The 11,524-nt window shown below is 29.8% G+C and overlaps 2 protein-coding genes across 2 annotated transcripts in view; one reads left to right on the plus strand and one right to left on the minus strand.

The window, feature by feature from the left end:
* The window catches only part of LOC123294664 (protein gone early), a 164,135-nt gene extending 152,616 nt beyond the window's left edge, over positions 1–11,519 (minus strand). The window contains exons 1-3 of the mRNA XM_044875766.1: positions 11,144–11,519; positions 7,391–7,526; positions 6,845–7,003 (exon numbers count right to left, since the gene is read on the minus strand). Of these exons, the coding sequence (XP_044731701.1) occupies positions 6,845–7,003; positions 7,391–7,526; positions 11,144–11,482 (634 nt within the window). The 5' untranslated portion in view covers positions 11,483–11,519. The remainder of the gene's footprint in view (positions 1–6,844; positions 7,004–7,390; positions 7,527–11,143) is intronic.
* Positions 8,721–10,180, plus strand: LOC123294666. The gene is made up of 3 exons (XM_044875768.1): positions 8,721–8,828; positions 8,890–9,076; positions 10,126–10,180. The coding sequence occupies exons 1-3, from the start codon at positions 8,723–8,725 to the stop codon at positions 10,145–10,147; spliced, it is 315 nt and encodes a 104-aa protein (XP_044731703.1). The 5' UTR covers positions 8,721–8,722; the 3' UTR covers positions 10,148–10,180.
* Positions 11,520–11,524: the final 5 nt, after the last annotated feature.

Consider the following 11,524-nt stretch of genomic DNA (forward strand, 5'->3'; position numbering starts at 1 on the left):
TGTATAAGAAGTAATAAATCCTTTTGAAGTGTTTACATACATTAAAACTTTACACTGAGAATGATTATTTATGTAAAATTATGTAAAATTTTTATTTAACACTGTATTTATTTCACGCTATACGTAAACTTTATTCTTGTGGCATTCTTGAAATAAACTTGAAATCAAACGACTAATTTACTTTCAGACAGTTTTCTCAAGTACCTAAATATTTGCATTATTGATTCCTGTTATACTAATACCTTTCTTTCATTTGTTTGCTGTCTTTCGTGTCACAATGTCTCCTTGTAAATAGGAAAATAAAGTAAAAGAATTTGATTTTTTTGATAAGACAAGCAAATTTGATCCTATCTTATTGGAATTTTTTTGAAACCCACTAATTTTGGGTCATTCTTTTTAGCTGTGATGTTTGTTCTTGGCTAGCTATCACAAATGTGCTTAATTCCGGGACCATAACACCACATTCTTGAAACGCATCAGAGCTAGGTTAATTTTGATCACAAATTTGAAAAGTATGACTCAAATTTAGTAGGATTACATACTTGGTTTATCAAAATTGGTTAAAATTTGGATGCGATAGAGCAAAATTAATTTTTTTGGGTTCTGATGACGTCATAAAGTTAAAAAATTTGATTTTTTTCATAACACAGGCAAATTTGATCCGATATCATTGGAATTTTTTTTGAAACCCACTAATTTTGGGTCATTCTTTTCAGCTGTGATGTTTGTTATTGTCTAGCTATCACAAATGTGTTTAATTCCGGGACAAGGATACCACATTCTTGAAAACCATTAGAGCTAGGTTAATTTTGATCACAAATTTGAAAATTATGGCCCAAATTTAGTAGGATTACATACTTGGTTTATCAAAATTGGATAAAATTTGGATGTGATAGAGCAAAATTAAATTTTTCAGATTCTGGTGACGTCGCTAGTTAAAAAAATTCGATTCCAAAGAAATATAGTTATATTTTTTATTTATTAAATCTGAAGCTAGTGTAATAATTAATCAGCCATATTATTTCGATTCTCGCCTAACAATTTTTCAAGTAATTTAACCGAGATTATGCTTGCAATTAAATTGATTACCTTTACTTTTTGGTGATAAAAAAAAAATAAACCATTAATTTCATTATTAATTCAAAATTCAGGAAATTAATTTATAATTAAAAAAGTAATAAAAACTTTATTACTCTTTTTATTAAAAAATTAAATTATAAGATGTTATAAAAATATTTTTAAACAAAATTATTAAATTATAAAAGTGTATACATACAATATAAATATACACATGATATGATTCAACACTATCTTACAATTAACTGGTTAACCAACATTGGAGAGTGCATCTTTTGCGGTTAATACCATGCGTGTATCTTTTGGGCGGATAGTAAAAAACATACAAAATATCAAAATATGGAAAATTTATTATGAAAAAAATATAATTTCTATGACACGACTAAAGCGACTGCAAGTCACGCAACTAAATTGTTGTGACAGGAGCTTTGACCACCGCACCATAGGAATTGGTTCTATTGACTTACATTGAAGCAGTCGCCATTTTGAATCACACTATATATAGGCGCTATGCCACGGAATTCCTATGCTATAACTGAAAGCGGCTACAGCGTGACTTCAGTTGTGGCACAAGAATTTCGTCTTAAGAATTCTCTCTGATTAATATACAAAAATTTGGAATTCAAGTAACAGTACATTTAAAAAAAATTTTGCAATTTTAAACCCAACAGGCCGTTTTTTTTTTTTTTAATTCAAAATTAAATTTACCAAAAATTTATAACCCTTGAAAATGTTTTCCCATCTCACCCAGCTAATCAGCTTCAATATCATTGCGTCTAGGTGGTTGAGTCGTATGTTTCAGCTTAAAATTCATAAGCAATACTCTCAAGAAAGCCTCAATATAGTCCCAATAGTCTCGACATTTTCACTTTTTTATTATAAATAGCAATAATGTATTTATGTAAAATAAAAGAAACAGTTCGCTATTTTATTTCCTGGCACTTGAGATGAAATGGCAGCTGCGATTGAGGTGAAACCAGGTAAATAACGTCATAACTCCATCAAGGCAGGCAGCATTTGTGGTTATTTTATACTAATAGCCTTCCTTCATTTAAATAGTTTCGGTAAAAAAGTGGAAAATATCATTTCCTAGAGAGTAGGGAATGAATTTTGCCTCAGTGGAAGAGACGAAGATTTGATTTTCTAATCGTAGTCATCCTAATTTGATCTTATCCTGAAGTACTCTGTTTACATTTGCCATCTAGGACACATATTTTCGAGGCAGATCTTCTAGAAAATATTATTTTTCAACATTTACAATATTTCCAAATGTTTTTCCTATAAATAGGCAGAGGATTGTTGATTGTGATAGAATTCTTCAGAAGTTCTAGTTAGAAGAAAATCATTCTCGGATATGATTTTTAGGATCTACAGGTTTTGAAATGAATTTTTAAAATATGGAACGAATTACTTCGAAAATTAACCGTAAAGACTAAAATGCTCCTTTTTTAAACAATTACAAGCAACATAATGTCCTTATGAATAACAAAATAAACGAATCAACTTCCAATTGATACGCACATGTTTTTATATTTAATGATAAACAAAACAACAATTACCTTCATTATATTATGTAACTTTCACCTATTAATATGAGATCTTGTGTGTGAATTTAAAGAGTGGTCATCAATGATCAACCGACCATACACGTATGTGTATAAGTACTATCACGTACAAAAGTTATGTATCTATTGGGTTTTACAACTAAGATTTCATTTCATAACGTCACTAATATCAACCATTATCTTCAATAATTTTCAACCAATTTCAGTTGGCAGTTTTACTACCTGAACCAAATGTTGGTATCAAGGACTTGGATATCGATAATACCGACTATGGATGGCCAAATGGAAAACAGAATGTGAAAACAATTCCGCCATACCAGAATCATTATCTCATCACACTGACGCATGCGACCAAGATTTGAACCCTAAAATAAAATTGTTCTTACAAATACTGAAACCTTTTTTGGCCTGCGTAGCTACCGCAGAGAGATCGTTTTCTACACTTCGCGGGGTAAAATCTTGGTAGCGTGGGACAGGCTCTCCTAAACATCTGGATATCGATGATATTATCAACGTTTTCGCGTAAACTTGAGAAAAAAACGAAAACTTGTTTAATTTAATTTGAAGTTTCAGTAAAAATTTCATCAAAATCGGTTCAGTAGTTTAGAATCTAAATGTGACACTGTGATGTGCAAGCAACACATTTACTTTTGTAATTTTTGTGAACGAACAAACTAACATTTACATATTTTACAGGTTTATTAGTTTACTAGTATTCGCCCCACAGCTTTGCCTACGTAGGCAAACACACGGTACAAAATCTTGGTCAGGGTGTCATATATTTTGTAAACATCTCCTTTGTAGGAATGCACTATATCGAGCATGAGCCAGTTCATACTCCGACTCGCATTTGGCCGGATTCGGATGGCTGTACCCATCACCTATTTTCAGAACTGAATCCACGCCTGAAGTAGTTGAACGTTATCGATTCAAGTCATTTACCTAGCTGTTTGATTGAATTACGGAATATCGTTCAAGTATATGAACGGCGCCGTTTAGTTAAAAGGCTAGGCTGTTAATTGAGCGGCTAATGTTTGTTAGTTGGCTGCTACATGTACATTACTTTTGCTCCTGATAGTACCTCTGCCCACATACACATTAAAACAACAATGATATACGGATAAATAAGAATAGAACATACAATAATTAGATTAAAAAATTAACATAGACACATTAATATTTTATATTATATACGTATGTGTTTTTATTTTTATTATTATGATTATAATTTTAATGAATAATTATTACGTACTTTTAAAATTATGAATGTTTATAAAATGTAATATGTAATAATTATTACATATGAACGAACGAACATATGATATTATTATTTATTACATTAATGTGTCTATTTATAAATATTTTGTGTGTTATGGGAGCTTCTTTGTTGTGCCTTTACAAATTATTATTAGTTACTTCATAAACTTCCATTCTTAAATAAAAAAAACTTTTACACAAAACTGACAAAACAAAAAAAAAAACTGACTTCAAAAGAAAAACTTTTCCAAAACAAATTAATATGCCCTAAAAAGTTAAAAAAATATCGATAATATAATGTAGTTAAAATTATTGTTATTTTTGCAGTCGGTGTAAGCCAAGGAAACAACTCTGACAGAACAGTCTGCTACATTAGTTTGGCTGACATCGACTCCAATTTTTTTACTTTTTAGTGCATATTAATTTGTTTTGGAAAAGTTTTTCTTTTGAAATCGGTTTTCTTTTTGTTAAAAGTTTTTTTTAATTTTATGATTTTTAGTAAATCAGAAGTACACTAACTAATTTGTCACTAAAAAAAGAATCATCGAAATCGGTTGGCGTGATATTGAATTATTCGTTCTCTTGTCGTAACTTAATGCAAATTTAAGACTTTCATGGGTTTCTCATGGATGCCGTTGTCAGAACTGGATACATTTTGTATAAAAATTTCTGTTTGTCGCGAAAGTAAGATTGTTAAAAACAAAATTTTGATTAAATTATATTGTGGTCAGAAATTAACAAAATATTATCAGAATTTTATCGCGTTTAACATCCGTTTCTCCAGAAAATATAATCAAATACTAATCGTGTATCACAGTGTGTAATAATAGTAATAATTAATAAAAACAGAAAATAAATTATTAGCGAGAGAAGTACTATTGTTTATTATTTTGTGGAAAATTTTAAGAAATTTTTTTTAACCTATTCGCTAATTGAATATTGTCATTTTGCGAACCGAATACATGAAATTTTAATATTATATCTAATTATCAATTTTCAATTGTTTTATTCAATTTGTTCACTCTGATAAAATTAAATTGAAAGAAACCCTCGGCATCAAGTATATAAGGTAATTTTGACCCATAAAGTACAAAAATCGGGTGCATTTGCTGACTGGTCGAGTAGTTTTTGAGATACGAGCTAAAATCGACCCAAATATTGCGATATCTCAGAAACTCTGCATCCAATCATTAAAATAACCTAATTTTTAACCTTTTTGGATCAAAATTACCCCATACACTGAGTTTCATCAAATTCCAAAACAAAAATTTTTTCCCGATTTTCTCGATTTTTTCAAAGGGGTACCCCTTAGAAAAATTGCAAAAAATCGAAAAAATTTTTTTATCTCCAATTTCGATAAAACTCAGTATATAAGGTAATTTTGACCCAAAAAGTTCAAAAATCGGGTGCATTTGCTGACTGGTCGAGTAGTTTTTGAGATACGAGCTAAAATCGACCCAAATATTGCGATATCTCAGAAACTCTGCATCCAATCATTAAAATAACCTGATTTTTAACCTTTTTGGATCAAAATTACCCCATACACTGAGTTTCATCAAATTCCAAAACAAAAATTTTTTCCCGATTTTCTCGATTTTTTCAAAGGGGTACCCCTTAAAAAAATTGCAGAAAATCGAAAAATTTTTTGAATGTCCAATTTCGATAAAACTCAGTATATAAGGTAATTTTGACCCAAAAAGTACAAAAATCGGATGCATTTGCTGACTGGTCGAATAGTTTTTGAGATACGGAATAAAATCGATTAAAATATTGCGATATCTCAGAAACTCTGCATTGTAACTTATTATAGGTGAAATAATTTTTAAAATGGGTTAAGTAGTTAATTCAAAAATTTAACTCCTTGGGGGATTAATTTCCGAAAATCCTTTCTTAGTGCACACTTAAGTTACCTAAAGAACGTGTGTACAAAATTTCAGGCTTCTTGACCCAGTGGTTTCCAGCTGTGCGTCGATCGATCAGTCAGCTTCCATTCTTATATATATAGATAATGGAAGAACCTTTCTCTACCACGTTTGATGGTGGTGCTTTATGCCCCGCGAAGATACAACATAATACATTCTACCATCTAAAGTTGTGATACACGTAACAACATCGAATTTCTTCAACAAGTTTTAAATTTAAATACTTTAAATTGTTACTTAATAAGAACTATAAAGTAAGTAACACAACAAACACACATTTATAGTTATTTAATTTATTGTAGTATAAATCATTAAATCATTAATAAATCTCATGAATAATTAATAAACAAAAATCATTTAACGGTAGTTATAATGACGGAAATATTAATCAATTAAATAGGTAATAGAAATGTAAATAAATTTATTACTTTAATTTAAAAAAAAAAAAGTGAAAACAAACAATTGACTGAGTTGACTGTTGAAATACCATGTATAGACAGTGTTAATTACTTTATCACATTACACATACATACATGTCACACATACATAACTAATATTCCCATATAATACATACTATACAATTTATGCCTAATTTGCGCCCTCACGGGTAAACAGTGATGTTTACGAAAAAATGTTTCAAACAAAAGTTGTGTATTCTTTTATAAGGAATATTTTGTACATTTAAACTTTTGTTCTATCTCTAACGGCTTACAAGATTTGTCCTACGGCCCCAAGACTAATTTACGAACTCGACCTTACTTTTTACGTCCTGAGTACGCTGTAAAAATTTCAGCTAGATATCTTTTTTCGTTCTTAAGTTATCGAATTGACAGACGAGCAGACGGACGGACGGACAGCCGGAAATAGACTAATTAGGTAATTTTATGAACACCTATACCAAAATTTTTTTCGTAGCATCAATATTTTTAAGCTTTACAAACTTGGGACTAAACTTAGTATACCTTGCATATTGCATTCATGCATGGTATATAAAAAAAAAATGATAAATCAAGTATAACTCACCTAAATCATGTATTCTTCTATTCAATACTTGAATACCATCAGCTTCAATTACTTCTTCATTCATACACGAATCGTAAAATCGTTTAATTTTAAATTTTATCGATTTACGATCTAACGGTTGTGGAATTGTGGATATTAATTCATGTGTGCGAACTAATTCTGTAATTTAAAAACGAAAAGTGTCATAACAAAATGAAATTCCTTAAAACGGATTTTATGGTCAAAAAATGTAGTAGCGAAATTTTTTTGTTTTATTAAATATTAAATTATTTAACTTGTTATCAGTTAACGAATTTCCTTAGATTACGATTTATTAATTTTTTAATTGAAAATTGTGTATGTTATAAATTGCTATTTTTAAATAGAAAAGAAAAATTATTTCGGTAAATATTAATTTTACATGAAATATGGATGGTTATGGACAAGTATCAAAAATTGTGAGAACAATATTTCTATCATAATTATACCGACATAATTAACTTATTACAATTAATCGTTGCAAAATTTAATTAAACAAAAAATTCGATGTAAGAAATGTTCCTATACCTTGTTTATAAAGTTCCACTCGACGACTCCAGTGATTATTTTCCAACGGGATAGCATGTGTTTGTAGCCAATTTCCACAACCCCATTGTAAAATGTCATCACAAGGTGATATTGTTGTATTTAATCCTTCACGAATCTGTAAAAAAAATTATTAAACTTAGCAAGAAATAAAATAATCGTTAAAAGTAGTAAAAATAACCACTATAGAACGAAAGTGGTGCTGAATCAGTTTCAGCATAATTTTTCATGTTAAAAGGGTGTTAAAATAAGAAAGGAAATAGAAAACGATTTTAAGATAGCAAGTATTTATTTCGGTTTTTACGAGACTTAGACTTAGTTTTGCGAAATCAAAAAAATCTAATTATCTAACTTTAAAAATTAAATCTAACTTTTTGACGTCATCAGAATCCAAAAAATTAATTTTTCTCTATCACATCCAAATTTTATCCAATTTTGTTAAACCAAGTATGTAATCCTACTAATTTTGTGTCATACTTTTCAAATTTGTGACCAAAATTAACCTAGCTCTAATAGGTTTCAAGAATGTGGTGTCCTCGTCTCGGAATTAAGCAAATAAGTGATAGCTAGCCAATAACAAACATCACAACTGAAAAGAATGACCCAAAATTAGTGGGTTTCAAAAAAAATTCCAATAAGATCGGATCAAATTTGCCTGTGTTATCAAAAAAATCAAATTTTTAAACTTAATGACGTCATCAGAATCCAAAAAATTCAATTTTGCTCTATCACATCGAAATTTTATCCAATTTGGACAAACCAAGTATGTAATCCTACTATATTTGGGTCATGCTTTTCAAATTTGTGATCGAAATTAACCTAGCTCTAATAGGTTTCAAGAATGTGGAGTCCGAGTCCCGAAATTAAGCACATTTGTGATATCTAGCCAATAACAAACAACACAGCTGAAAAGAATGACCCAAAATAAGTGGGGTTCAAAAAAAATTCCAATAAGATCGGATCAAATTTGCCTGTGTCATCAAAAAAATCAAATTTTTAAACTTTATGACGTCATCAGAATCCAAAAAATTTAATTTTGCTCTATCACATCCAAATTTTATCCAATTTTGTTAAACTAAGATGTAATCCTACTAAATATGGGCCATACTTTTCAAATTTGTGGTCAAAATTAACCTAGCTCTAATAGGTTTCAAGAATGTGGAGTCCTGGAATTATGATATTCATAAAAAAAATTCATGAGCGCCTTTTACATAATTCTTTACTAAATTTTTTTTAACGTATAAAACATATTTTTTGTTTTGCCAAACCCTAGTTACGAATTTGACTAAAATAAATAATCCAAAAAATGTCAAAATGTGTGAGCAATCTTCAAGTGATTATCTGAAAGAAGCTGTACAAAATCTTAAAATATTTCAGCCTGGAACACTTTCGCCATATGAATGCAAGCTTGAAAATACCTGTAATATTTGGTATTTATTAGCGAAACTTCTTTAATAGCTTTTAAATAATTCACTTTTCAGGCCCAGAGTGGAAAATTAAATGGAAATTTAGAGGCCCACCGATAATCATTCCGAAAAACTCAATCAAATTAAATCATTTTATCAAATATGAAGTAAAGCATCGTAAATTAAAATACACTGATGATGTCAATCCTGAGGGTCTAGATGAACAATGGATTCCAATAGATCCCAAATGGATATCACAAACGTACGTTATTATATGTATACAATTTAACTATACCTATTTTAAAATATTTCGAGATGATATACATTTCGAGAAAACTTGAAATAAATGAAAACTGTTAGGCCGTAATTTAGAATAACTTTTTATTAAACGCAGAAGGATTGTGTTTGAGGATATCGATTTTTTCCAACTCAGGTTAAATAAATTATGCTCAAAAAATATGAAACCATCTGATCAAATTACCCGGTCTATTACTTACCGGATGCATTGTATAATAATATTGAATATTTATCACTACATATTATAAAACAAAGTCGCTTTTTCTGTCCCTATGTCCCTATGTACGCTTAAGTCTTTGAAACTACGCAACGGATTTTGATGCGGTAGATAGAGTGATTCAAGAGGAAGGTTTTTATGTATAATACATCCATATTATAGTAGAGTAAGGGGTTGAAATAGGGGTTGAAAGGGATATGCTTCAAAAACTAAAAAAGTTGTGCATCGATTAAGCTCAAATATTGAAAAGATATACAACCAGCTTCAAAGATCTATTGTTTTTATCTACTTTTAACATTCGGAGGGTAGAAAGGTGTAGCGAGAAAGTGGGAAGGAATTATCGAATATTTACAAATATACCTAAGTGGGGTATCAAATAAAAGAGCATGACGTGTACATTACAAAACTGTTAGAGGGGTGCAAGTGGGGATGTTGACAACAAAGCGGGTAGTTCCCAGCTAGTTATCTAATCGATAGGAAACTGGGTATGGTTTTTGACATTTTAGGCTCGACTACGATATTCGTGACGACACGATATGACGATGGAATATTGATAGTTTTAAGATAAGATTAATAAGATTAAAGAGAAGCTTTTTCCGAAATTCTATCCGGATATCTGCTAGTTTAAATTAAAGTTGAAAAGTACCTAATTTTTACTACTTGAAATATAAGCCGAAAATTGTTACACTTCATTTTATATTTTTTTACTATGTCTAACAATATTCCAGAGTCAAATCGTAGCGCCACGAATATTGTAATCGCTCCGCATTTATTTTAAAAGGAATTTTGTCTTGCAGATCAGTAAACACCTGGAAGTGAATGATTTTTACGGATTTTTTAAGTCAATTATAGCTTCTAATATATTAAAAATTTGTATGTCTTTTTTTGTTTTAATGAATTTATGTTAAATAAATAATTTTTACAATTGTTGCAATTGCAAGAAAAGTAACTTACTCTGAATAAAACAAAGTTGGAAATGATTATTAAGTATTGTAAGTCAATAAAAATCATTTTGATCTGCTAGGGCGACGAATATAAACGTTGGTATTATCAAAAAACATGTCCCGAATTCAAAGAATACTTGCAAGTGGACAAAATTTTGCTTGAATCTATTTCGAAAACATTACCACACAATTTCTTCAAAATTGTTTTTTTAAATCGGTAAATTCAGATGACAAAAATTATTTACAGAAAGGAAAAAGATTAAGTTGAGACTAGTCGATCGATCATTTTTGGCAGTTTCTATTAGATTAGAATGCTCACTTTTAGTTTTATATATTTCAATATAAGAATGTGGGAATTCTCTTCTATAGCCCATATTGTAAAAACAAAGTCCCAACTAAGATAAAGGTCAAAGAAAATTAACTTTCAATATGGGGTTATTGAAGGCAGGTTGGATAACGTTTTATCAGGAATTGGGCACAGCGACGGACCATAAACAGATTCTTAAAATAACTTTATGAAACTGTTACATTTTTTTGTTTTGTTTGAAAGGCAATTTAATGGGGAGTGCTCTTAGCTACGTTTCAATTGATAAATTAGAGTTCCGTACCCGGAACAACCAAAAAATAGGCAATGATCCTTAAAATCGATTCATTTTGGAGAAGGCTTTAAAGAAAAAGATAATTAAATGGAGAGTGTTCTCAGATACGTTTCAAATGCGAGTTTAGAGTTCCATACCCGAATAATTTCGAGAGGTTTTTTAAATTTGGTCAATTTTACTTGTTCTGATTACCATCATTTTAGCCAACGATCAGTTTTGGACCTAGATACCAATATTTAATTACAAAAAAGAAGTAAATAAAAAGTACAAACCTGAGCAACAGCTCGCAAACATGCAGCATCCTCACAAATTGGAAATTGTCGTTCATGCGGTGTACGCGGCCAACATATACCTAACACAATCACAATAATAAACAAAATGAATAATATAAATAACACAACACCAGCAATAATAAGTCCACGTCGTGATAAACCAGATTTTTCACGTAATTTCTCTTCAGTTCGTTCATAAAATTTTCTACGATCCTTACGTGCTGATGTTTTTAAACATGGATCATTTTCATTGATATTATTTGGTTGTGTTTGTGATTCTATACCATTATTATCTAAAGTTAATTTCTTTTCTAACACTGGACTTGAATTATTTGACATTTTTTATTTATTTTTATTTTTAATAAACACGCACAAATAATT

The sequence above is a fragment of the Chrysoperla carnea genome, chromosome 3 (assembly GCF_905475395.1).
Source record: "Chrysoperla carnea chromosome 3, inChrCarn1.1, whole genome shotgun sequence".
Lineage (NCBI taxonomy): Eukaryota > Metazoa > Arthropoda > Insecta > Neuroptera > Chrysopidae > Chrysoperla > Chrysoperla carnea.

Coding starts and splice junctions, on each gene's coding strand:
- LOC123294666 (XM_044875768.1), top strand. CDS start 8,723: ATGTGTGAGCAATCTTCAAGTGATTATCTGAAAGAAGCTGTACAAAAT. Junction 8,829..8,889: donor ATGCAAGCTTGAAAATACCT/GTAATATTTGGT, acceptor TTCACTTTTCAG/GCCCAGAGTGGAAAATTAAA. Junction 9,077..10,125: donor CCCAAATGGATATCACAAAC/GTACGTTATTAT, acceptor TTTGTCTTGCAG/ATCAGTAAACACCTGGAAGT.